The sequence below is a fragment of the Alosa alosa genome, chromosome 2 (assembly GCF_017589495.1).
Source record: "Alosa alosa isolate M-15738 ecotype Scorff River chromosome 2, AALO_Geno_1.1, whole genome shotgun sequence".
NCBI classification, from domain to species: Eukaryota; Metazoa; Chordata; class Actinopteri; order Clupeiformes; family Clupeidae; genus Alosa; species Alosa alosa.
In genome coordinates, this window is record NC_063190.1 from 4,897,939 (window position 1) to 4,922,209 (window position 24,271).

General features: G+C 42.2%; 1 protein-coding gene across 1 annotated transcript in view; it reads left to right on the plus strand.

Annotated features, from left to right (window-relative positions):
- Positions 1-17,513: 17,513 nt before the first annotated feature.
- The window catches only part of frem2a (FRAS1 related extracellular matrix 2a), a 45,153-nt gene continuing 38,395 nt past the window's right edge, over positions 17,514-24,271 (plus strand). Inside the window, exon 1 of the mRNA XM_048237733.1 lies at positions 17,514-22,611. Within this exon, the coding sequence (XP_048093690.1) occupies positions 17,631-22,611 (4,981 nt within the window). The 5' untranslated portion in view covers positions 17,514-17,630. The remainder of the gene's footprint in view (positions 22,612-24,271) is intronic.

The window sequence follows — 24,271 nt, forward strand, 5'->3', positions numbered from 1 at the left end:
TAGCAGAAAATAGTCCCGGAAGTTGATGGCATGTCTTCCAGGGACACAATTGGAGGTGGTGTGCTAAACAAAGGAGCAAAGCTTTAAACAGCAGCAATTGTAAAGAATGAATGGAATCCTAGGACTAAAGGGCAGTATCGCAGTGTTTCCCATACATTGACTTATTTGTGGTGGCCCACCACAATATCAACATTGACCACCACACAATGATTTTCCAGGTTGTGCTAATTTGTGTTTAAGTCTGGTTACCATCACAACAGACAGACAACCTAACCTAAAGTTTATGAGACCAACGTCTGAAAATAGCTCAGGCGGTTACAGTAGCTAGCTTTTGTGTCACTTCTGACAGTAACTGTTACTGGAGATGGCTAGTAATCAAATCATGATTCTGGTCGTGTATGTTGAGCAATTTTAGCGCAACTGTTGATAAGTTAATAAGTTATATATATATATATATATATATATATATATATATATATATATATATACATGAATTAATGTTGGGGGTTAGCACTATTGTCCTTGCGGCCAACTAACATCTAGCTTCTACCCCTAGTGCTAAATAAAGGTAGTGCTAGCAGCTAGCTGCTACGCTAGCCTACATAGAGCACTTGTCAACAGTTCGTCTCGTTTTAAAGTTCACCTTTGACAGTTGGTTTCTAGCTAGGACTAGTCAGAGATGGTTGATGAACAGAGTTCTAAAGGATCTTTTTTTAGCCTAATAAAAAGTTAGCCGAGTTAGGCTTATCTGTGTAACGTTACAGTAGTGCTAGCTTCTAACGTTAGTGCTACCACCGCCAGTTCCTTCACTTGACAACATCAAACGCACCAGCTGGCTATCTTACAAGCACTTGCTAGCTAACCATATGTAAATAACTCAGACCTCTGACACAGAAGTGAATCAAAACATTAAGTTGCTTACCTCAGTGGGATCCATTTTGGTAGAACCAGCAGCACTAGAGGGTTTTGCAGTGTGAAGTAAAGGCTGTTTCTTGACTGTAACTTTATAAGTTCCAACTGGCAACTGATTCAATCCACTGCACGCACCTAGAATCTTGAATCTTTGTGGAGAATATGAATTTTGTCGATCTGAATTTTTTCAATCTGAATTTTTTTTATCTGAATTTTTTCAATCTGAATTTTTCCAACCCGAATTTGTGCGGTTGAAATATAATTATTTGATTTCAATTACTCAATATTCATTTATTTTTAATTCAACATGAAGTTTTGTTTTGAAAACTTATGGCATCTTTGTCCCAGGCAGTCCCTGAATTGGAAATTTGGAAAGAGTGAATTGGGCAAGAACAGCACAAAAGTTTCACAAGGAAATACTGGATGTTTCTGTTCGTGAGAAGACTTTTTGGTCTGCCATTATGCATTCAGAACACATTTTTGACCTTTATTCTGCTAAATGAAACAGCAAATTGTCAAGGTGCTGACCCTTTTAGAACTGTAACTCAATTTTACACTTGATGCCACTGGAATTACTCCATGGATGTGGGGACAGATTTGCAGCAACCTTCGCCGGTGCAGAGTTTGTGTGGAACTGGCTGTTTTGTTGGAGTAATTGGGGTTCTTGGGGTGCAGTCAGTGTTATGTAACGCTGGTTATTCAATTCAGCATCACATGCTAAGACGTGTTTCTTCAATTCATGTTAAATCGCAAAGGACAGAGGATAACTCAATCATCTGGGGGTGGGGGGTGCACCAGTGATTGAATGATACGTTTATTTTTTATTTTCCAGCCTTTCCAGTCTAGGATTATTGAATATTCACAATAAAAAAAAAACAGCTGATGCCTCTAGAAATAGATGTAATTAGGTGGACATCCTGACACATATTTCCCTTGTGTAAAAGATCTCCATCCTGTGGAGTAATGGGGCCTGTGTTTTTCAATAGTCACTTGAGCAGTTGTGGAGATCTATGTTAAAAGTGGAGCGGCCTGTTGTATATTGAAAGACGCCAGTTTTTAGAGAGTAAACACTGTTTTTTTGGCACCCTTGAGATTGGTTTGCCCTTTTGAATAGTAAGGTACTGAATACTGACTCTGTGCATTATCCTTAGTCATGCTCCATCTATTTCTCCCCCTCTCTTCCCTGATGTACTTTGTTTGTTATCAATCTATCGGTCTTTGCTTTCTTTCCCCAGGAGTCAGACTATAAGGGCAATATTTGCAGACAAAACCCAGATGTTCCTGTTCAGAATTGTATATCACGTTTGGCACCATAATGTCCACCAATTGGTGCGACCCAGGGAGTTGTAAAATTGCAATCAGAGCTCCTCACCCATCATTCAGCTCTGAAGATGCTGCTATGAGTGTTGGCGTTGCTGAGTCTTGTATGCCTATATTAATAACTCATGTCTTTTTTTATCAGTTTCAATTCAATTTATTGTGCTTATAGAGCGCCAAAACATTACACAGAATGTAGGCAATCAGAGAAAAAAGGAAAGAAAGGAAGAAAAGAAAAGAAAGAGAGAGGCCCATGGGTAACAGCGGTGAGGAAAAACTCCCTAGAATTGGAGATACATATAGGAAGAAACCTCGAGCAGATCCACGACTCAAGGGCCTGACCCATCTGCCTAGGGTCAATACAGGACAGTAAGGTCTGTATACATGACAAATGCATATGATACTCAGGTGTAGAGAATAAGACATGGTGTTAAAAGCACTTGAGCTGAAAGTTACAAGAGGTGGGGTGATTACTTATCCGGTTTGATAATTCATTAATCCTGATTTAGTGACAGAAAGTTCAAATAGTCCAGCGTTGGAATTGTCCAGGGGAAGGGAGTTGTCAAGGGGCATGTGGTGGGTCGGCAGACGGGCCAGGAATCCGGGCAGAGTTGTCATAGGCAGGTGATGGGTCGCTAGGCTGCATGGGCCAGGAATCCAGATAGGGGGACAGTAATAGGGCAGTCGTGGATGGGACTTCAGGTGAGATGGGTGAGAGGAGGGCCAACACATGGATGGTTGATGACTGGTGATGATATACCTCACAAGTGAGGTACAGTAAGGGGGAAGAAAGACAGATGTAGAGTGGGTTAGTGTTACTGAAAATCAAAATGGTTAATGTCAATAAGTTATCAGTGGTACTATATATTGTTACAGTATACCATAGTGAGAATAGGCAAGAGAGAGAGAAGGGGAGGGGGGGCGGGGGTTGTACGGCGTGACACATGAAAAGTCCATGACAGCACTATGCTATAGCAGCATCACTAAGGCATGGTGAGGGGTAGTCGACACCAGCGCAGGTATGGTCAGTGACCACCATCGCACGCGCGACTGGGGTGCCAGTCACACAAGGACTTAGCAGGGTGGTCCATTCAGCATTCATCCAGCTCTGCCTCCTACTGTAGTTTTTGAGATTCTTGGAATTACAAGAATGCCAGTATTCTGTGATCGTAGCGGTCTGGGTGGGTTATATGGGACTAGGAGATCTTTAATATATTCTGGTGCCTGGCCATTAATGGCTTTGTATGTTAGAAGTAATATTTTGAAGTCAATGCGACTTTTAACAGGCAGCCAGTGTAGAGATGCCAGGATAGGGGAAATATGTTCTTTTTTTTTTTTTTTTATCAATCACCACAATAAAAAGTACATACTATGTATACTGCAAAGTGCATATGTTACTCTTGCACTCACCATATATATATTGATGTATAGCTGAACTATAGTACTTCCATGATGCAGACCTGTCGATTATGTCCTCCATGGCCCCATCACTTCCCCTTCCTCCCTCTCCCTCTCTCCTTGTCACCCATGGGCAGATGAGGCCTTCCTTCTTGAGCTGGGCTCTTACCCAGGTTTAGGGAGGCCAGAACAAAAAAGACACAGTATACATATCATGTTGTTGAGTGCTGCTGAGAGAGTGTTTGCGTACCACTCCAAAGTCCCTCTTTTCCCTTTGAGCTGATGTTGATGCCGATGCAACAGAGCTTGCAGAAATGAATTAATATGCATTAATATTGACATTGGTCACTGTTGAGGAAAATTTGACTGTCCACTCAAAATCAGGCGGTATGGTCACCCCTCACTCCTGCTGAACGTACCACACCTTTGACATCCTATACTTCAGAAGAACTCCTAAGTGCTTTTACACAGTGGCTCTGAAACCTGCAGTGCCTACCAGAGGACATTACAATTATTTTGCTGTATTGCTGTCTTGACTCTTACTGCAGGGCCCACAGTAAGAAAAGTAGGATTTAAAAAATAACTCCTTGAGTGCTGGGGCTTGAGATCGAAGTTTCCACTTCAAAGCCATGACGGAGCTCTTCAGAAAACCGCGGCTGCAAAGGGAATATCACGACTTCCAGATCATTTCCTCCACTCTCAAGTAATGGGACACCCACATTTATTGTTGCCAATGATCATGGTTATTTAGCTGACAGCAATAATGGCCATCATTAGGGTCAAATGAAGCCAATGATAGTTTTGAATGACATCCATCTAAGGCCTTTTCTAATTTATATGCATTACTGGTGCATTTCCTGCAGAAAATAAGGTTACAGTTTTTTTCTGATTGTTTAAGCACATTTTTTGTAACTATGGCTTTTTTTTTGCAAAACTCTACACACAAATGGCAAAACCTCTCACCCAATCAGCAAAACATTGTAATTCTCTTGAAAAAGCTAACACACCTTGCTTAACTCTTCACACCATCGTAAAAATTGTGTTTTCGTATCAAACAGTAAACACAAGCCATCACAATAATAAGCACACATCGTGCCAACTACACACTAATGGTATATATAAAAAACACATCTGGCTTTTGCTTTCTCTGTGCACAAGGTAGACTATGTCAGTTTGAGGTCATACTTTTGTCATAGTTCTGTAAACATACAGGGATCCCAACTTCAAGTATTAGTCTTTATTTACACACATCAAAACAAACACAAGTGTGTTTTTCCAAGTCAAAACACAAAATAGCAATTTCACTGAGACAAAACAAATCAGTCTACATCGGGTCGTCTCTCTCAAAATTCTGTCTACATCACATGCAATGTCCTAGTCTAAGGCACCGGGAAAAATATATTCTGGAATGACGTATCCAGGCCTGACATGACAATATCCCCACATGTAGACTGTTTTTTGTTTTTTTGTCTGTAAAAGGTCTATTTCTTTCTCTTCTCACTCTTCCTGCTCCCTCCATTGTACCCATTGTACATTACCTGTGGCTTATTTATAGTGCCTAGGCTGATTGCAAAGTGAACTAATTATCTAAAACAGTTTTCACATGAGAAGTGTGCCAGAGAGTTGGCAAAATAGTGTAAATAATAGCCATTGTGCCTACAGTTGTGCAAAGTGTGTGTTACAAAATTGCAAACTCAGTGCAAAGCAGTGTTTGTGCTTTTAGTTTTGCGAACTCAGTGAGTGGTTTTGCCATTTGTGTGTAGAGTTTTGCAAAAAAAGCCATAGTTACAAAAAATGTGTTTAAGCATTCAGAAAAAACTGTAATAGTTTTAGAAATTGTGCTATAAGAATCACAGTTGTGTTTAAGCATTCAGAAAAAATAAGATGATTCATCTTTTTTTGATGACAACAGCATGAACGTAAAGGCTGCACAAAGGATGAGGGAAAAAGCTGCCAAAGTGACACTACTGTACATGTCATCTTCTAAGCTGCCAAAGTGACACTGCTGTACATGTTATTTTGAATTATGTCACTGTCTAATTTTCACAATGTTGCATTGCTCACTAAAAGAACGTCTTTAGAACCATCAAATAAATTGTGTGTGTGTTTGTGGGTTGTGTTGCGAGGCTACCAATTGAGATACATTAGTCGGCGAGACGCAATAAAGAAAATCTATGAAAATCTATGAAATATCGTGATGGTATCACGATCTAATAGATTAATTTACATGATGCCATCACAAACTGCTGTGAGACTGGGTTGGTGTGTGTGTGTGTGTTTGCGTGTGTGTGTGTGTGTGTGTGTGTGTGTGTGTGTGGTACAATTTATTTAATGTTTTCATTCAAGGTAGATGGTCACCATGTCTCACAGACCTGGATTCAGGAATGACTTTTGCTGGGGACTGACTGGGGTTGTCTTAATTGGCTGATGTCACTGCAGGGAAAGAGGATGGGTATGAGAGAGGAACAAAGAGAGAGAGAGAGAGAGATAATTGTTTTCCCACACCAAGTCATAGCACCCAGGAACAGCTGTAAGTCAAACCAATCAATGTATAGGGACTCCTAGAGAGATCTGTTCAGATCTGTTCACACATAAAAATCTTTCTTCAGACCATTTATTCATTTTTGTCAAATTATTATAACAAAAACATTAAAAAAAATTATATAATAATAATATCATATTCTTCCTCTATTTCCAGCATTCAAATATCTAGAAACATCAGAAAAACTAATTTGCCTCATAAAAGGTATAGGACTAAGACTTTTAGTGTGTTTGCTAGTTTTTCACTTGGACCAAGGTTCTCCCCTGTGACTGCTACCACCACTGGTGTAACACATCCCACATGAACTTTCGTCGGGAACAATCAGAATAGCTGTGGGAAGTATTGGCACAGAGTTACAGAGGCTAGAATTTATTTTTTTCTGCCAGATAACAAGCATCTCTGAACTGACCACATTTCAGCCCTCTAGGTAACTTGAGATGCCTTAGAAACACAACTGAGCCCTATCACCAGGTCTTGCAAACCTGTGCGCAAAAGTAGATCAATATAAAATGAAAAATTAGTACTTTAGACCATTATTTGCCAAGGTATGCTCATGCGTTTTGTAAAGTGCCCTATCGAAACTCCCCAAAGGACTTTTGGGTTCCCAAAATGTATACTGGCAATAAAAGCCTTACAGTGTGGCAACCTCTTTGTGTAGAAGCATGATCCTGGTCTCAAATGAAAGGCAACACTTTGAGGCTTCTTCTAGACTATTTGGATTGTATATCAGGGGTTGTGATATAGAATGACTACACAAAATATGGAATAATTACAAAATGTGTATAAGATGGACTATACATCTGCACAACTAATATTGGGATAAAACAACATGAATATTCAATTTCTATTTTCCTGTTATTGCATTGCATTGCATTGCAGCTGCACTACAGCTAGAAAGTAGGGAAGCACCAAAAGCAGAATAGGGGGAGGGGGGCATTTTTGATCAAATTTAATTAAGACATAGTGAGATTAATCTGATAATGTAAAGCACTATACAGATTGTACATGAAAAAGGTTGTCATATATGGATTCCCAAAAGTCAAAGCTTTCAAATGGTGTACAAGGAGGTGGGTTAGGTGTGCCGTGGAAGGCACACTGTTCATAGTTTTAAATGTGTAGGCAATGTTAACAGTGCTTGTTAGCTTATGCAAAGACACCAAGTCTTTAAACTGAAGCTATGATCTTTTTTGAAAGTTTCCTTTATACAGAAACAAAAATGATCAAAATCTTAAAGATTTTAGAGACATTTGCCCAGTTCTCCAGTTATTCTCATGCTCCAGCATAACATTAGAGTCTGACAGAATAAATCCAACCAGCTTATTTTATGTGATTCTTTTTGTTTTGTGTTTTTCTGTCATTCTCTGATTCCTTGTATGGTTATGCAAATTTTCTCTCAGTATACCCGAACAGATTTTTATCTTTACTGCCAATTGCTCTGATAGAAATGTTACAATGCTGCCACCCTCTGGACATATACATATTGATGTATGACATTCTGCTTTTTTTTATATAGCCCACTACCTGCTTGAAATAGAAAAGCAATCATCCACAATCTCCAGAACACACCCTAAATCAGTTACAGTTTATTCAATGACTTGCCAACTACTGGATATGCAAACAGTACATTCTGATAACACCATTGCACCTCCTGATTTTGAATGAAACAGCACACATCCTTAACTGCATCCTGAGGCCTATGGATCATCCTAATGGATTTGCAGATTGGACCAGTACAATAATGAAGTTGGAGTACTGCGTGATGTATTTCCTCATTTCTTACAGTAACAACTTGTGATGCAGCATTGTGATGTGCCAAACGTTAGACATGAATTGACCACATCTGAATGCAGTGGAGAATTACTGCCTAGCAAGTTTTATCTTTATCTTTTATATGTTTTATCAGCTTATGAAATAGCAAATTAGACCACTTTCCAGGGGGTCTATGAAATTGAAATAGGTTGTTATATGCTAAGGTAGATTAATGATGCATTAACCAATGCTTATTAATATGGGTTAATATCTTATGATGTCTAATGCACAGGATGCAAACACATCACAAGTGTTGAATTAATATGCATATGAGTTCGATGCTGCCTTTTTTTTACAGTTTTTTCTGAATGCTTAAACACATTTTTTGTAACTATGGCTTTTTTTGCAAAACTCTACACACAAATGGCAAAACCACTCACTGAGTTCACAAAACTAAAAGCACAAACACTGCTTTGCACTCAGTTTGCAATTTTGTAACACACACTTTGCACAACTGTAGGCACAATGGCTATTATTTACACTATTTTGCTAACTCTCTGGCACACTTTCTCATGTGAAAACTGTTTTAGATAATTAGTTCACTTTGCAATCAGCCTAAGCACTATAAATAAGCCACAGGTAATGTACAATGGGTACGATGGAGTGAGCAGGAAGAGTGAGAAGAGAAAAAAACAGACAAAAAAACAGTCTACATGTGGGGATATTGTCATGTCAGGCCTGGATACGTCATTCCAGAATATATTTTTCTCCCGGTGCCTTGGACTAGGACATTGCATGTGATGTAGACAGAATTTTGAGAGAGACGACCCGATGTAGACTGATTTGTTTTGTCTCAGTGAAATGCTATTTTGTGTTTTGACTTGGAAAAACACACTTGTGTTTGTTTTGATGTGTGTAAATAAACACTAATACTTGAAGTTGAGAGAAAGCAAAAGCCAGATGTGTTTTTTATTCATACCATCAGTGTGTTGTTGGCACATTGTGTGCTTACTATTGTGATGGCTTGTGTTTACTGTTAGATACGAAAACACCATTTTTACGAAGGTGTGAAGAGTTAAGCAAGGTGTGTTAGCTTTTGCAAGAGAACTACAATGTTTTGCTGATTGGGTGAGAGGTTTTGCCACACCATGCCTGAGTAAAGTAATCCTCAGGGACCCCTCTGTTCGCTGGTTGGTTTGGCTGCCCAGCCTCTGTAAACGAAGGTGAATCAACCTATTCCAGACGGAGTACTGTAGGGAAAAGACATCGAGCGGTACGTAGTACGTAGGTAGGCGGGCAGAGGCCAGGCTACTAAAAACCTAGAGTCCCCCCTATAACAGGATGGTTTGACCCAACCTGTCACATGCCACCCGCCATCACCTGTCAATCACTGTCAAAACTCAAACGATGAATTCGTGGGTGAAGCGTAGGCCTATGGTAGGCTAATTCTTGTGAAAACACGGAGGGACAAGTGGCAAAGAAGGCCAAACCAGAGCGGGCAAAAGTCTGTGCTCTGTTTTAAGTATTTTTTCTCAACTAAAAATGCTTTGCGCTGGTTAGGGGGTATAGGCCTAGGCCTACTTGGCTGAAAAAAATATTTCACGGGGTAGCCTACATCACTGAAAAAAGGTAGAGAACCACATAGGCTACCATTAGGGTGAAAGTTTGAACAAAGCTGTTACAGTCAATTACAGCCGCTGTCACAGTACAGTCAGTGGGATACTAAGATCCTGACCCTGCATTCCCAACGCAGAAGCTTATGCTAATAGTAGCTTGGAGACCGTCGCTGATAAAAGGGTAAAATGCTGACACATTAGCCTACTCTAACGGGAGATACCTTCTGGTTTGGTCTGACGTAAAGAGTAGATATTCAAATATTGACTAAAATCATGGAAGACGAGAGAATTGGAGGAGCGAGACAAGAAGAATGTGCATTATGTGCAGTTTTGGGAGTGAATGAGTAGTACAGTTAGAGCAGATTTTACCTGACAGTTAAGGTAATAGAGACAAGCAAGATAAGCCTCTGAGTTCTGTAGTCCAGGGGCGAGACACCTGGGGAACATAATGAAAACCTTCACAGCACGGCACTGCCAGCTAAATGACTAAAGCACACCAGTTAGTAGCCTATCTTATCTAGACTTTATCAGTGCTACCTGAGCTGTTAGTAGAGGTTGGAACATTTTTTGCATGCCTTTTGAAATCAAAACTCCGTACAGTGGCTTTGAATTGAATACGTTGTTATGGGTCCATGGTTAATGCTTGGCACCTTTTGACCGTTTCATCTTCAGGAGGACAAGCCTACCACATCAGATTCTGTACACATAGGCCCAGAAAACAAAATCCATCATTTTAAGGTGTTTTCCACTCAGGAAGAGTTGTTGGATGGTCATTTTGAAAGTCAAGAGTCTGGTCTGAAATTAGGAAGACACTGACCATGGAGTGAACCCAAAGAAAATGTCCACAGAGTCTGATGCTTTCCATGTCCATGCAACTGCTGCCTAGGTGTGCCGTAAGGAATCTCACAGACAACTTGTCAGGGTTTGTTGTAACACAACATTGGGTTTTAGCCACTGGAGATAGCCAATGCATTTAATCAAGAATGGAGTAATTACACCCAACCATTCTTTTTCAGTTGGTGAATAACAAGCTGCAGGTGATAAACAGTCTCCAGATGAGCGTAGACGAGGAGCTCATTAGCTTTGTGTATTTCCCCTGTCACTCCTCCATTATAATTACACAGCGTGTGATTAAAGTAATCACTATCAAAAATGTGTGTTTGTTTAGATTGTCACCAATTGCTAAATGGGCAAACACAGAAAGAACAATGGTGTTTGAAATGATGAGACAAACTTTATATTATGCATTTATAAAAAAGTATTAGCTTTTATGTCAAAAAAATTGTTTAAAAATGTATTTCCCAGAGATTTGCCCTGCTGTAGAATTGTAAAAGCCACAATTATTAAAATGTCACCAGTCCTAGGCTTTAGGCACATGGATAAAAGTTTTGTCTTCACAAACAGAAAGTGGATTTGAGTTTCCTCCTCTGAGCATTGATAATTTGAGCCCAGAGATTCCACTGGCACTTCGGAAATGTACAGCAACAAGCTACATGCCAACAAGCCACTAATTGGGTCCATGGGGGCATTTGAAAACGGTGGAAAGGTGTTGGCCGAAGGGAATATATTGTCCAGAGAGTTAAATTCAGATTTGGCTTCATTAAAAAGACATTTGCAATCACATCCTGGTTTCAGTGACAGTTTTTTTAGTTTTAGTTTGACATCACCACTGACACAAAACCTGTCTGTTGCAGTGTTTCTCATATAGGCATTGTTAAATATCAACTAATTTACTTGTAGATAGGCATCCACATTGGCATCCACATGTACACAACTCCTTCAAAATCAAATGAAGTGGTTGTAACAATCTCTTAAAAATCTCTGTTAATGACAAGGTCTTGTTAGGTCCAGAGGTCATGTAAACTATGGTTTGACTCATCTGGACGGGGCCTTGACCAGCTGCTTGGATCCTGTGCTGATTATAGTGTGTTTGCAGTCGAGCCTCTCAGGCCTGCTGTCATTAACTCATTTGTTGCCCCATGGTCAATGGCATGTTCTCACACTGATGTGGAGCATGTGGGAAAGTAAGCATCTGCATTCCGGTCAGAAATTCTAAATTAAGGATTTTGGTTATGGTCTGTTTTATATTTTGTTTATAATTTAAAAATTCATTTGTCATACTTCACTTCAGTGTGAATGTTAGTTACATGCCCTGACTAATGGCCATAACATTATATTAATCACAGGAATCACTCACACAAGCAGAGTCACTTTAACCTGTTGAACACTTATTCAGTTTTATATGTTGGTATGTCAAGTCCTTTATACAGACACTCAGTCTGCTAAACAGGAGAGTCGTAGGGTAATTGTGACAGCAGTGAAATAATCCACTTCCTCATTCCTGCATATGTGGATGCTGTTTTATTTCTGAACAAACTTTTCTTCATCTTGTACACCCAAATCACAATAAATGAGAGTAGCTTTGTTCAAGTGTAGCATATAGGTTTTATAAAACATTTTAAAATATTAAGAATGGCAGGCTACCTGTACTGAACAGATGACTGAATGTCACACATGAGAGATTATCCACATCGTAGCACCTGGCAAGTTATGCCTTACATGAGTTATTTGCATTTAAGAAGGACTAAACAGTTCAGGGTCAAGAATGTGGACATCCAACCAATTCCCCTCGTCAAACATGTATGTTCGGTGTCTGTTGCCTGGCTCGTCCTTTTGACCTCTGCTTTCCCTGGTTGTTGCTTTGTTTATGTTTACAGTCATATTTTATGTTGATGGAGACAGAGGTGGAAAAGTTAAAACATTCAGATTTCCACATCAAATGATGTTATACTCAAAATGTTTCCTGGAATTTGTTTTACTGAGTCCTATTCCAGAGGTGTGGAGGAATGACCAAAGAATTTGTTGGTAATTGTTGGCAGAGAACCCATCATGATTGTGGAGGGTCTGAGAGGCCAGATGTTGACTGTTGACCCTTCTGTGGACCTAATTCAATGAAACACAAAAGATAAAGGAAGGTGTCTACTGGATAACCCCGGTGAAATGCTCCCAAAGGCTGTTCTGTTGTTGATGTTTTTTGCGCGCATATGTTTTGTTTCTTTGTTGGTGATTTTGTTTCTGATAGTACTGTAAGTTCTTTGCCTAGGAATGACACACAAGATGCTAGTTTTAGAACAATTCCAGACAGTTTGTACAGGTTCACAATAAACCGTCTACCCAGACTATGGTAAAATATGGGGTGCCTCAGTACTAGGGCCCCTGTTATTTTCTCTCTATATGCTTCCACCTAGGCTCAGAAATTAGGAAACATGGCATTAAATTTCATTCTTATGCAGACGATACACAACTATACCTTTCCTGGGGCAGCCGTGGCTCACTGGTTAGCACTCTGGACTTGTTGCCGGTTCGAGCCCCGACCAGTGGGCTGCGGCTGAAGTGCCCTTGAGCAAGGCACCTAACCCCTCACTGCTCCCCGAGCGCCGCCGTTGAAGCAGGCAGCTCACTGCGCCGGGATTAGTGTGTGCTTCACCTCACTGTGTGTTCACTGTGTGCTGTTTGTGTTTCACTAATTCACCGATTGGGTTAAATGCAGAGACCAAATTTCCCTCACGGGATCAAAAAAGTATATATACTTATACTTACTTTCCATAAAACCTGACGAATTAACTCCGTTAGCCAAACTTGACACATGTATAAGAGACATAAAGACATGGATGACAAATAATTTCCTGCTTTTGAACTCCGATAAAACAGAAGTCATGGTTTTAGGTCCTAAAAAGATGAGGGATATCCTATCCTCATCACAGGCTACATTTACTGATCTTCGACTATCCTCATCCACAAGTGTTAAAAATCTAGGAGTTACAATTGACCAAGACCTATCACTAAGTAATCACATAAAACAGATTACCAAAACTTCATTCTATCATTTAAGAAACATTTCAAAGATAAGGAAGTCTTTATCCTTACCAGATGCTGAGAAATTAATCCATGCTTTTGTAACCTCAAGGATTGATTTTTGCAATGCTCTATACGCTGGCTGCAATAACACCTGTCTAAAGAGCCTACAGCTTATACAAAATGCAGCTGCTCGCACACTCACTAGAACTAAAAAATATGAACATATTTCCCCTATCCTGGCATCTCTACACTGGCTGCCTGTTAAAAGTCGCATTGACTTCAAAATATTACTTCTAACATACAAAGCCATTAATGGCCAGGCACCAGAATATATTAAAGATCTCCTAGTCCCATATAACCCACCCAGACCCTTCTGATCACAGAATACTGGCCTTCTTGTAATTCCAAGAATCTCAAAACTACAGTAGGAGGCAGAGCTTTCAGCTATCAAGACCCCTCCTCTGGAATAATCTCCCTTCCTCAATTCGACTAGCAGACACCCCTCCCTATTTTAAGTCTAGACCTAGACTAAAACATACCTTTTACTGCCTCCCATAGTTAGGGTATGGTGCGGTGTGGAACTTCACCCACCCAGAGATTTTTGGAATGGACCACCCTGCTGAGTCCTTGTGTGACTGGCACCCCAGTGGCGCGCATGATGGTGGTCACTGACCATACCTGGCGCTGGTGTCATTTACCCCTCACCATGCCTTAGTTATGCTGCTATAGCATAGTGCTGTCATGGACTTTTCATGTGTCACTGCATACACCCCCCCCCCCTCCCCTTCTCTCTCTTCTCTTGCCTATTCTCACTATGGTATACTGTAACAATATATAGTACCACTAATTACTTATTGACATTAACCATTTTGATTTTCAGTAATACTAACCCACTCTACATCTGTCTTTCTTCCCCCTTACTGTACCTCACTTGTGAGGTATATCATCACCAGTCATCAACCATCCATGTGTTGGCCCTCCTCTCACCCATCTCACCTGAAGTCCCATCCACGACTGCCCTATTACTGTCCCCCTATCTGGATTCCTGGCCCGTACAGCCTAGCGACCCATCACCTGCCTATGACAACTCTGCCCGGATTCCTGGCCCGTCTGCCGACCCACCACATGCCCCTTGACAACTCCCTTCCCCTGGACAATTCCAACGCTGGACTATTTGAACTTTCTGTCACTAAATCAGGATTAATGAATTATCAAACCGGATACGTAATCACCCCACCTCTTGTAACTTTCAGCTCAAGTGCTTTTAACACCATGTCCTATTCTCTACACCTGAGTATCATATGCATTTGTCATGTATACAGACCTTACTGTCCTGTATTGACCCTAGGCAGATGGGTCAGGCCCTTGAGTCGTGGATCTGCTCGAGGTTTCTTCCTATATGCATCTCCAATTCTAGGAGTTTTTCCTCGCCCCTGTTACCCATGGGCCTCTCTCTTTCTTTTCTTTTCTTCCTTTCTTTCCTTTTTTCTCTGATTGCCTACATTCTGTAAAGCGCCATGATACATGTGTAATGTTTTGGCGCTCCATAAGCACAATAAATTGAATTGAATTGAATAGTTTTATGTATTTGTACATTCCTTACTGCTTTTAGATGTGACATTACGCACAGATGGGATGCTCATTATAAAGTAAGCATGCCCCTCCATCCTTTCTTTTTGTCAGCAGTCAGTGTTACCTGTGGCTTCAGTGGCGTGGCATTTTGCCTTTCGTTCCCAAACCCCCATCTACTAATAGTGGCCCTCTGAAATTATGGTAATAAAACACTGTGGGAATTGGTATCTGTCACATACAGAGTGATTCAGCTGGCGAAGCACAGCAACAGTTGCACACTGCTCTTAAAAGAGGGAGTTTCTCTGCTCTGCCTGACAAAAAAAGTGCCTGGCCATGCTTTTGTCTTGATAATTACAGAGAATGAGATGCGTGTTAATTCTAGTACTTTTGCTGAAACTGGGCTGCCAAGGACATGGGAAGCTGATGATGATACAGGTGCCGTCAGAATTTTCCCGGTGGATTTTAGTGCCCCACTTCGCCCCTGGTCATGGCATTAAGAGAGCAAGGTGCAGGTCCCGGAAGTGTCCTGTGGGCCAGGGTGAGGTTTTTACATTTATAGCTACAGTTTGTGGTATTATCCATAGACTTATGGTAACATGAAGATCTTACCAGTTTAATTCCATCTAACAGACTCTCAGTAAGACATTCTTTATTACATTCTTCATACCATTTATCACACCACATTCAAGATCACCAGAACTGCACCATGGGGGCATTTTTGCGTCTTTGTGCGTCCTCTTCCCCTGATCACTAGTGCATCTCTGATAAAGCCAGTCCTCTGATAAATCTGAGTGAGTCTTTGTATTGTTTCTGTTTTTAAATGTTTAAACATGGCAAGTCTTTGAATTTGGTCTCTGAAGCACCACATCACACACCCTTAGTACCTGGAAGATGGTACTTATTTTGAGTGGCGCATCTGTCCCTGCAACCCCTCCCAGTTACACTATCTGTAGGACTAGATTGGTCAGTCAGTGCCATTTCGAACAATGGATTTACCAGAAGGTGATCGAGTTTAAATGAGAAGAGATTAAATGACAGTACTGAATAAATATACGGCTATTTTATGATGAGAAGAAGCGTGTTCTTTGTCGTCCTCGTTTATGCATGGAGATCCTTTCACTTCATTGTTTAGTGTTACATTCAGCTAAGTAAATAATAATGTTTGGGTTGTTGACCCACAAGTAAATAATGTATGCATTACTATCCAACTGATACTGATAAAAGTTTTAGACTATGTATTTGCTATGGTACTACACTATCCTGCATTATGATTCAGTGCATTGTTTGCAGACATGTACAAACAATTATTTATGATTAGACCAATGATGTGTTTAGTAACCCAAAAAGTATTCTATTTTTCATGATATGTAATTTTCATCGATCATGAATGTGCTTTAAAAATGCTTTACAAGCTTACAGTTACAGTAGTTCTGTCTAGTTTTCCTAGTAATCTTTTTTAAATCGTGTCAGAATGTAGACATCAGGTAGCACCTGCAGCTTTCATGGCCTGAGCAGAAGATCTGAGGTAGCGAGGGAAATGGAGGTATGTCCAGCTGGCCAGGTGAAAAGGAACAGTCCATTCCATTCGCTCTGTATTGAGGGAGAGAATTCGGTGCACCTCTTTGTTGTCCCCCCCTCTCCTCTCTTTCCCCTCTTTTACATTCTCTTGTCTTTCACAAGAGAACGCATGCATGTGTGCATGCATGTTGCAGTGGGGATCGGGGATGATGGAAATGTGACTGGTCCTGTGACTGTCAACCACAGACCCTGGACTGGTGAAAGAGCAGACAGCTGGGCTCCTGAAATAACAGAGTAGGAAGATCAAACAAAACCCCCACCATAACCTTATCTTCTTATACTTTAGGTCTCCATCTTATACTTGTATGTTGAACAAAAGTGTTTCATGTCTTATTATTTAAAAAGAGACAGTTGCAAACACCCAACAAACAATACTCTAGGCTACTATATTCTACTTGTGCTACTTGGGTTCTGTTCATATAAACTCAACTCCATCCAATTCTGACAAGTGTGCACAGCCAATTAAATGGGAATTTTTCCAATAATTTAGATTTTATTCACATGCTACATCTTTCTTAATGTGGCACAAGAGGGAGCCAAACGACCTTTTCGTAGCTCCTCGTACCCAGGAGTGTCATATATCGAAACCTAAACCAGCTTTCTTTCTCCAAGTGTTTCTGTAACCTAGAAGATCAATTAATTTTCTACGATTTTTCTATCAAATAGTTTTGGAATACACTTTTGGGGAACAAATGGGAGTGAAGCATACACTGAAAGCTATAATCTTCACAATTTGGCGGACATGTGTAAAGTAAAATTATATTTTTACAAGAAAAATGCTTCTGTCCCTCTCCCATCAGTAATAAATGTCATCGCCCACCTGGATTCAAAATTAGAAGAGTGCATTCCATTGTAATTTTGTCCAGTGGTGTGCGGTGGGCGTGTTCTTTTTACTACAGGTTCTCAAGTGCTCGAAGTTAAAACTCAGTGCGCGCAGGCACATCGAGTGAATGCGGTTTCAGCATCCTGACGCACGTATGGGACTCACCAACTTCATCCTTTGCTTCTCCCTGTCTCTCGGATTTTAAAATCGGTGGAGTTTTAAAAGCCTTCTCCCACGTTGCGGGCTGGAGATAGACACATTTATAATGGCATTTTATAGACTTTTCGTCGTTATAGTTTCTCTCACTTGTAGCTTGTCTGTTGAGGGACAAGACAGCTTCGGATTATCGTATGCTTTAAGATCTGAACTGTCGGAGGATGCTATTCTTGTGGCCAACAACGGAATTCGCGTGCCTTTTGGGAGATCCGTCTACGTTGATCCCATCAATGATCTGGTGGTTGACGTTCAGCCGGGGGACAAGTGCAGCATAACAGTCCTGGACAATGATCCCCTCTCCCAAAGACCCGGACATCTCTCTCCAAAGAAGTTTCCTTGTGAATTTGGTCCCAATGATGTCAGGTACTTTCATTACGGCTCGAGGAGTCCCGTGAGAGACAGGGTGAGACTGCAACTCAGGTATGACACGCAGAGCGACACGATCATCATACCGTTCATGATGGAGGTGGAGGTAGTTTTCACACAGTTGGAAGTAATCACCAAAAACATGCCACTCAACGTCGACAGTTTTAATGCTATCAGTAGTCCCATTGACAGCAAAATTTTGGGCTTTACCTATGACAGAGAATCCGAGCAATGCGAGGTCACCTCTTTAGCCAGCAACAGCGCATTACCCAGATATGGCAAACTTGTGGACGATGGAGATAAACTGGGAAAAATGATGGATTGCGATGAATTCCTCAAATCAGACATTCATTATCAGCACACGTTTAGTAACACGTCGCCCAACAGAGACTATATCCCCATGGTAGTTGAACTCTATAATAACGAGGGAAATCTGTTAAAACAGGAATTTTTCCATGTTATGGTTCGCATACAACCGGGAAAAGAAAACATACCGCCGAAGCCCAGCTTTGTGTCAATGATGATGATGGAAGTTGATCAGTTTGTTATGACGGCTTTAACTCCAGACATGCTCTCAGCAGACGATATCGAATCAAGTCCTGAAGAACTTATTTTCAACATTACCTCCCCTCTTTCTATTGAGGAAGGTTATATTGTGAGCACAGATGACAGGAATTTGCCAATTACTGCTTTCTATCAGAGGGACCTTTTTGATTTAAAAATAGCTTACAAGCCACCTTCTCTTGACTCAGACACAGAGAGGATTTTCCAGATTGAGTTTGAGGTGTTGGACACTGATGGTGGCATTTCTGACCCCTTTGCTTTCATGATTGTGGTGAAGCCCATGAACAGCCTTGCCCCAGTCGTGACCAAAAACACTGGCCAGCTATTGTATGAGGGTCAATCCAGATCACTAGTCACGTCGCACAACTTAGAAATCAGTGACGAGGACAATTTGGACAGTGTTAAATTAAGTGTCATTGATGGTCTCCGACATGGTGAGCTCACTGTCCTTGGTTCCCGTAGAAAACATTTCACCCCTGAAGAGCTAGATGCAGGTGTGGTAGTCTATCAACATGATGGGAGTGACACCTACAGCGATAACATCATTTTCAGAATGACCGACGGCAAAAATGAAGTTGAGTTTCTGTTCCCAATCACTATTGTCCCTATGGATGATGAGGCTCCCATAGTCAATGCCAATACAGGACTAGTGTTGTTTAAGCACCAAATGATGCCAATCTCCCCTCTAATGCTAAGTGCAGCAGATGTTGACTCTGAAGACTCAACCATTAAGTTTACTATTCAGCCTCTATTCTCTACTATCGGGGAGGTGCTGCTGAGGCAGTCTGAGGCCCCAGAAGACCCCTCTTCATGGAAGTTTAACTCACAGGATGAGGTCTATGAAAAGGTCGTGTCTGAGTGGCAGCAGAAAGATATCACAGACGGAAAGCTTTTCTATCGTCACACAGGTCCCCACAGCACCGAGACAGTCACTGACCAGTTTGTGTTCACAGTTGAGGATGACAATGACCCGCCCAATCAGTCTGGAGAAAATGCTTTTGTCATCAGAATCCTGCCCATCGATGACATCCCACCCGTGCTGTTCCCAGGAACCAGTCTTCAGATGACCGTGCACGAGTACCAGCTCACTCACTTCAGCAAGAATGTCCTTCGTTACACAGACCTTGACTCTGAAGACCGCGACCTGAAATACACAGTCATCCAGCCACCGACAGACACAGATGAGAACAACCCAATCGTATTTGGGTCTATCGTTTTAACTGACAGCCCAGACACAGAGGTGCAGGACTTCACACAGGCACAAGTCAACCATCACAAAATTTCATATAGCCCCCCAGACATAGAACTTGGTATCATTTCACACGTGGTCCAATTCCGTTACACAGTCGAAGACACGGCTGGAAACAGTGTGGAGGGAGTCTTTACCATACATGTGCAACCAGTGAACAACAAACCCCCGCAAGTTGTAAACACTGGCTTCACTGTGTTTGAACATGGAACCCAAATAATTAAAACTGCTGAGCTTGATGCCAGTGACCTTGACACAGACAATGCAGACCTGACTTTCACTGTCAATGTTCTTCCTCAGCATGGCAAACTCCAGCTCAAAGGTAGCGATGTCAGCAAAGGCGATACTTTCAAAGTGATGGACATTGCGGAGGGCTCACTCTTATATGTACACAATGGCGATGAGATCAATAGTGATTCGCTGCAGTTGGAGGTCACGGATGGTTTCCATCTGGTCCCAGTTAATGTGAAAATTGCAGTGAAGCTCATCGATGATGAGGCACCCAAAATCAACATGCAAGCTGGGACAATTGGATCCACCATGGAAGTCTTGGAAAATGGCGCTACAGAGATCACATCCAGTGTTATCCAGGGTGAAGATGATGACACTGATGACCTCATGTTGACCTTTATCGTTGAGGATGCCCCAGTTCAGGGGGAGATCCTGGTAAACGGGGCTCCCGCAAGCAAATTCACCCAGGCTGACATCATTAACGGGCTGGTAGTATACGCTCATACAACGGGAGAGATTGGCCTCAGCACAAAACAGGATGCGTTCAACCTGACCCTCTCAGATATGTCTGATGAATGGACAGTGGGCGGTAACAAAGTGAATGGAGTGCGTGTCATTGTCACTATCCTCCCTGTTGATAACCAGGCCCCCGAGATTCATATCGATCCTGACTTCAGTGTTTTAGAGGGTGGGAAATCCTCCATTAGTGACAACATACGAGCTGAAGATCCAGACACCCCTGTTGAGGACATCATGTGTACAATCGTTGTCCAGCCTACTTCAGGTTACATTGAGAACATAGCCCCTGCCCCGGGTTCAGAGAAGTCTAGATCAGGCACAGCTATTAGTGCCTTCTCTATGAAAGACGTTATGGATGGAAACATCTATTACGTGCAGAGTATTCACAAAACAGTTGAGCCAGTGGAAGACAGGTTCACGTTCAGATGTTCAGATGGCGTCAACTTCTCAGAGAGGCATTTCTTCCCCATTCTGATCATCCCAACCAATGATGAGAAGCCAGAAATCTTCGCCAGAGAGTTTTTAGTGATGGAGGGCATGAACATTGTTATCGACACTCCAATCCTGAATGGAGCAGATGCTGATATTCCAGTTGAAGACTTAACCTTCATCATCTCGAAACCTCCTAAACACGGTGCCATTCTAAATCAGTTGGCCACTGGCTCCGTCCCTGTCACAAACTTTACGCTGGAGCAGATCAAGGAAGCATCAAGCATCATTTATGAGCATGATGACTCAGAGAGCACCGAGGACAGCTTTGATGTTATCCTCACCGACGGGAAACATAGAGTGGAGGAAACCATCAAGGTTGTGATCGTCGCTCTGGATGATGAGACACCCAGAATGCTCATAAACGATGGCCTGGAGGTGGAGGTGGGAGAGACCAAGGAAATCAGTAACAAGGTATTGAAGGCCACCGATCTGGATTCAGAAGACAGCATGCTTACATTCATTGTGCGATATGGACCAAGCCAGGGACTCCTGCAGCGGACGACTCCACAGGGAGGTCTGCAGAACATCACAGTTGGCATGAACTTCACGCAGGCAGAAATAGATCAGGGAGTAATCTTGTACGAACACAATGGTCAAGAGGGTGTCCGTGACCTCCTCAAGTTTGATGTGACAGATGGCTCCAACGCACTGATCGACAGATACTTCTACATCACAGTCAGCAACATTGACATGGTCTTCCCCGACGTGGTCAGCAAAGGCGTGTCTTTGAAGGAGGGAGGCCGAGTGACGCTTACCACTGACCTGCTCAGCACCAGCGACCTGAACAGCCCGGATGAAAACCTGGTCTTCACCATCACCCGAGCTCCGGTCAGGGGGCACTTGGAGTGCACCGACACCCCGGGCATCCCCATCGCTTCCTTCACTCAGCTTCAGATGGCCGGAAGCAAGGTCTACTACATCCACACCGCTGACGACGAGGTCAAGATGGACAGCTTCGAGTTTGAAGTCACAGACGGTTACAATCCTGTGTTCCGCACCTTCCGCGTGGCAATTGTGGACGTGGACAACAAGAAGCCTGTGCTGACTGTCCATGATTTGTTGGCAGCAGAAGGCCAGAGCAAGCTTATCACACCGTTTGAGCTGACTGTGGAGGATCAGGACACATCTGAACGTCTCCTGAAATTCACCATCACCCAATTCCCTGTTCATGGCAAGCTGCTCTTCAACAACAGCAAGCCCGTCACGTCCTTCACCAAACAGGACCTGAATGAGAACATGATCAGCTACAAGCATGATGGCACAGAAACCAATGAGGACAGCTTCTCCTTCACCATCACAGACGGCACACACACTGACTTCTTCGTCTTCCCAGACACAGTGTTTGAGACGCGCAAGCCTCAGACCATGAAGATCACACTTGTGTCAGTGGACAACGGCGTTCCTCAGATTGTGTTGAATAAAGGTGCCACAACTTTGAAGATGTTGTCCATGGGTCACCTGGGCTTCCCGATCACCAGCAAGGCCCTGAGGGCCGAGGACACAGACAGTCCTGCACCCTCCCTGGTGTTTCGTGTGACCGGCCAGCCCGAGCACGGCCACCTCATCAACCTGGCCAAGGGGAACGACTCCATCGACACCTTCACTCAAGGTAATACAAAACTACCTCAAATTTTATGTGTTTTTTTAAAGATGCTTTTTTTGCCAAGTGAAATCGATGCTTTATTGTCATGGGAGGGTGTAACAAATGCTTTTTTCCTAGAGAAATTGCTTTTCCAGCTTAATGCTTCGTCATCGAGAAGGTTGGACGCCATTTCAATTATTAAAGCCTGCAATCTCCACTCTGTCTGAAAGTCTTTAATCTTAGGCTTCCTAACCTCTGCTGAGGATAGGGACTGCTGACTGTCACTGGTGGTTAGCTTCAACCCCAAAAAGGGACAAACACACCCCACAGCTGCTCTACTAATAATTAATTAATCACACACTCTCTTGTTAGAGGACTTGACACTGACTAGCGGAATATTCCTTCCCACAGATATTCCAAAATTGGTTCCTCTGGAATTGAATTTTGTAAGATGTTAATTTGTTTCATGAGGGTATTCAGCTCATAAATAACAGAACAGGGATGGAAAGAGGGGAATTGTAAGACATGATTTATGTAAACACCAATTGTGATATTTGAAGCCGCAATCCAACTTCCCTCAGAGGAGCAATTAGTTATGACTAATGGGACATTTGCCATGTTGGCAAATGTGATGTTTGGTATTAGGTCAACACATTAGGAAGGGGGGAATTATATCCCTAGATTCAAAACAGATCATTAAATTCTAAATGCCATTTTACAGGTGGAAGTACATTTAGAAATGTTTTGCTTATCTTAAACAGAATGTCTAACACATCTCAGGAGCCGAAGGGAAAAGTGTAGACATGGGTACACATGGGTATATGTGCTAGGACACACACTCACACACTCACACACTGCAAGACATTGAATACACTCCCCTGCGCCCCCACAACACATACATACAAACACACACACACATACAGTACACACACACACACAACACACACACACACACACACACTCCAAAGGCTCACACTCACTCACACACACACACACACACACACACACACACACACACACACACACACACACACACACACACACACACACACACAAACAGAAAGAACACAAACTGGAACATGCTCACACACCACACTGCACACATGCTAGGGGGTGGAGGGGGAGGGGTGTGAAATGCGAGTCAGCTCCACTCAGTGCGACAGCCACTGAAGTGTCAGAGCCACAGGAAAAGGGCAGGCATGGCAGAGAGGCCCCCGTTGGCAAGCCAGCACCATCAGCCGAGGCAGCCAGGCGCGAGGGACAATCATTCCTCTTTATTTACCGAGCCATTCCCCGCTGTCATTCCGCGCATCCCCACACACAGCTCTCACTAAATATTTGACGATGTGAGAGCACACTTGGAGAAAAAGAGCAGAATTTTTTTTTGTTTGTGTTTTTTTTCCTTGAGGTTACATTGGCTGGAGATGGCTTGCGTTTTTGCATACATAACAAATTTTGCTGAGTGTTCCTCCTCGAATGAATAATTAAGGGGAGAGACAGTGTGAAGGAGGTATGCTAGGGGTTGAGGGGATAACGCTGATAACGTTTGACAAAATATTTCCAGCTGGTGGTCTATCAACACCAGAGTGACAGAGACAGTTTTTTTTTTTTGTAAATAATTTCAGAGCTCAGACAGGCAGAAGCAGATGTGCAGAAAAGCTGCGCCTTCTGGAAGCTGGCCTCTAAA